This window comes from Musa acuminata, unplaced genomic scaffold, assembly GCF_036884655.1.
Source record: "Musa acuminata AAA Group cultivar baxijiao unplaced genomic scaffold, Cavendish_Baxijiao_AAA HiC_scaffold_599, whole genome shotgun sequence".
NCBI lineage: Eukaryota > Viridiplantae > Streptophyta > Magnoliopsida > Zingiberales > Musaceae > Musa > Musa acuminata.
In genome coordinates, this window is record NW_027020838.1 from 27,501 (window position 1) to 31,315 (window position 3,815).

At 39.9% G+C, this 3,815-nt stretch overlaps 1 protein-coding gene and 2 non-coding genes across 3 annotated transcripts in view; 1 reads left to right on the forward strand and 2 right to left on the reverse strand.

The window, feature by feature from the left end:
* Window positions 1–61, forward strand: part of TRNAG-GCC (transfer RNA glycine (anticodon GCC)) — a 71-nt gene extending 10 nt beyond the window's left edge. The window contains exon 1 of the tRNA in view: window positions 1–61. This exon is cut by the window's left edge and continues 10 nt beyond it. This is a non-coding gene — a tRNA (tRNA-Gly).
* The window catches only part of LOC135662228 (photosystem I P700 chlorophyll a apoprotein A2), an 11,519-nt gene extending 7,717 nt beyond the window's left edge, over window positions 1–3,802 (reverse strand). Inside the window, exon 1 of the mRNA XM_065176622.1 lies at window positions 1–3,802. This exon is cut by the window's left edge and continues 7,717 nt beyond it. Within this exon, the coding sequence (XP_065032694.1) occupies window positions 940–3,144 (2,205 nt within the window). The 5' untranslated portion in view covers window positions 3,145–3,802 and the 3' untranslated portion in view covers window positions 1–939.
* Window positions 226–299, reverse strand: TRNAM-CAU (transfer RNA methionine (anticodon CAU)). The gene has a single exon. It is a non-coding gene; the product is annotated as a tRNA-Met (tRNA).
* Window positions 3,803–3,815: the final 13 nt, after the last annotated feature.

Here is a 3,815-nt window from a genome sequence, read left to right on the forward strand (position 1 = left end):
TCGAATGGTAAAATTTCTCTTTGCCAAGGAGAAGATGCGGGTTCGATTCCCGCTATCCGCCCACGGTGAAGTAATGTATTATGATAAGATAAGAGATAAAATCCAAAATTAAATTCGAACTACTAATGCTAACTACCCCCCCTAATGCTAACTACCCCCCCCCAAAAAAATAGTTATTAATTAGAATTACACCTAAAAAGATCTTTTTTTTTTTACAAAAAAATGTTGCGGAGACAGGATTTGAACCCGTGACCTCAAGGTTATGAGCCTTGCGAGCTACCAAACTGCTCTACTCCGCGCTGAAGAACCGGGAACTTATGTACGAAGAAAGATTGGATACGCCCCTCTACCATATCCGTACAAATAGAATAGTCTATTTATACAGAATGGTAAAGAGGGCTCCTCTATCTTCTATGATAATAGATCATAGAGATTCATACAAAAGATCATAGAGATTCATACAAATACGAAAGGATATTTTTCTCTTTACCAACTTGATCTTATTGCGCCCGGTAACAAACATGCATGAAACATTTCTCGAAGTATGTGTCCGGATAGCCCAAAGTCTCGATAGTTAGCTCTAGGTCTTCCAGTCAAAAAACAACGTCGATGGAGACGTATAGGTGCACTATTACGTGGTGGGGATTGCAATTTTCCATGAATTTCCCATTTTTCACTCAATGATGGAACTTTGCTTATTTTTTTTTTTGAGGATCGACGAATCAAATGATATTTCTGTTCCAATTTCTGCCGCTTCTTCTCCCTCTGAATCAAACTTTTTCTTGCCATAATATAATGTTCAGTTCCTATTATTATCAATGATACAGTTCGGATCCTAGATGTAAAAATATAAGAAGGTAGATCCTCCCTCTCCATCGAAACAAATGAGATTGTTGCTGATACAGTACATAAAAAAAATAATAAATAACTAAATTAAAATTAACCAAATTTTCCTGATGTAGAGGCAATCAAGAAAGCTGCATAAGTGAATATATAGCCTACGGAAAAGTGGGCTAATCCAACCAATCTTGCTTGCACAATGGAAAGAGCCACTGGCTTATCTCTCCATCGAATCAAATTAGCCAAAGGTGTGCGTTCATGAGCCCATGCTAAAGTTTCAATCAATTCCTGCCAATATCCGCGCCAAGAAATTAAAAACATAAATCCAGTAGCCCAAACAAGATGTCCAAATAAGAACATCCACGCCCATACGGATAAACTATTCATACCAAAAGGATTATATCCATTGATAAGTTGTGAAGAGTTTAACCATAGATAATCTCTTAACCATCCCATTAAATAAGTGGAAGATTCATTAAATTGTGAAACGTTACCCTGCCATAAAGTGATGTGTTTCCAATGCCAATAAAAAGTAACCCACCCAATGGTATTTAACATCCAGAAAACTGCCAAATAAAATGCGTCCCAAGCAGAAATATCACAAGTACCGCCGCGTCCTGGGCCGTCGCAAGGAAAACTATAACCGAAATCCTTTTTATCTGGCATTAACTTGGAACCACGTGCATCTAAAGCACCTTTTACTAAAATCAGTGTAGTTGTATGCAAACCTAGAGCAATAGCATGATGAACCAAGAAGTCCCCAGGACCTATTGTTAAGAAGAGTGAATTACTATTCTCATTAACAGCATTCAACCAGCCCGGTAACCATATGCTTCGACCTGCATTGAATGCTGGGCCATTCGTTGAAGATAAGAGTACATCGAACCCATATGAAGTCTTACCATGAGCGGATTGTATCCATTGGGCAAATATAGGTTCAATCAAGATTTGTTTTTCCGGAGTACCAAAAGCGAGCATAACATCGTTATGAACATAAAGGCCCAAGGTATGGAACCCAAGAAACAGGCTGGCCCAACTTAAATGAGATATGATAGCTTCTTTGTGGTCTAACATTCTTGCCAATACATTATCCTCATTCTGTTCTGGATTGTAATCTCTAATGAAGAATATAGCTCCATGAGCAAAGGCTCCTGTCATGATAAACCCTGCGATGTATTGGTGATGAGTATATAACGCAGCTTGAGTAGTAAAGTCTTGTGCTATGAATGCATAAGCAGGTAAAGAGTACATGTGTTGAGCTACTAAGGAAGTAATAACCCCTAAAGAGGCTAGAGCAAGACCTAATTGAAAATGAAGCGAATTATTGATTGTGTCATAAAGACCCTTATGCCCACGCCCTAATCGACCCCCTGGAGGAATATGTGTTTCTAAAAGATCTTTGATACTGTGCCCAATCCCGAAGTTAGTTCTATACATATGACCAGCGATCAGGAAAATAAATGCAATAGCTAAATGATGATGAGCAATATCGGTCAGCCATAAACTTTGCGTTTGTGGATGAAATCCACCGAGAAGGGTTAGAATGGCAGTTCCTGTTCCTTGGGAAGTACCAAATAAATGGCTACTCGAATCAGGGTTTTGGGCATAAAGATTCCACTGACCCGTAAAAAGTGGTCCCAACCCTTGAGGATAGGGTAATACATCTAAAAAATTATTCCATCTGACGTACTGTCCCCTGGATCCTGGAATAGCGACATGAACTAAATGTCCTGTCCAAGCCAAAGAACTCACTCCGAAAAGTCCTGACAAATGATGATTTAGACGAGATTCGGCATTTTTGAACCACGAAACGCTTGGTTTCCATTTTGGTTGTAAGTGTAACCAACCCGCTATTAAGGATATAGCAGAAAGAAATAATAGAAAAAGAGCTCCAGTATAAAGATCTTCATTAGTGCGTAATCCGATTGTATACCACCACTGATAAACGCCGGAATAAGCGATATTCACTGGACCGGTAGCACCTCCTCGAGTAAAGGCTTCTACAGCTGGTTGACCAAAATGAGGATCCCAAATTGCATGAGCAATAGGTCTTACATGTAAAGGGTCTTGTATCCATGACTCAAAATTTCCTTGCCAAGCTACATGAAAGAGATTTCCGGACGTCCACAGAAAGATTATTGCTAATTGCCCAAAGTGAGAAGCAAAAATGTTCTGATAAAGACGTTCCTCAGTAATATCATCATGACTCTCGAAGTCATGTGCGGTAGCAATACCAAACCAAATACGACGAGTAGTGGGGTCCTGAGCTAAGCCTTGGCTAAACCTCGGAAATCTTAATGCCATAATGCCTTTCAAATCCTCCTAGCCATTATCCTACTGCAATAATTCTTGCTAAGAAGAATGCCCATGTTGTGGCAATTCCACCCAGAAGGTAATGGGTTACTCCTACAGCACGTCCTTGTACAATGCTCAAGGCTCTAGGCTGAGTAGCAGGAGCAACTTTTAATTTGTTATGAGCCCAAACGATGGATTCAATGAGTTCTTGCCAATAACCACGGCCACTGAATAGAAACATTAAACTGAAAGCCCAGACAAAATGAGCACCTAAGAAAAAGAGACCATATGCAGATAATGAAGAACCATAAGACTGAATTACCTGAGATGCCTGTGCCCATAAGAAATCTCGAAGCCACCCATTAATAGTAATGGAACTCTGCGCAAAGTTTCCTCCTGTAATATGAGTTACTACCCCTTGATCACTTATAGTACCCCAAACATCCGACTGCATTTTCCAACTGAAATGGAAAATAACTACGGAAATCGCATTGTACATCCAGAATAGACCTAAGAAGACATGATCCCAGGCAGATACTTGACATGTCCCCCCTCTTCCAGGTCCATCACAAGGAAAACGAAAACCAAGATTTGCTTTATCAGGTATCAAACGGGAACTGCGAGCAAATAGAACACCTTTCAGTAGTATCAATACAGTCACGTGGATCGTAAATGCATGA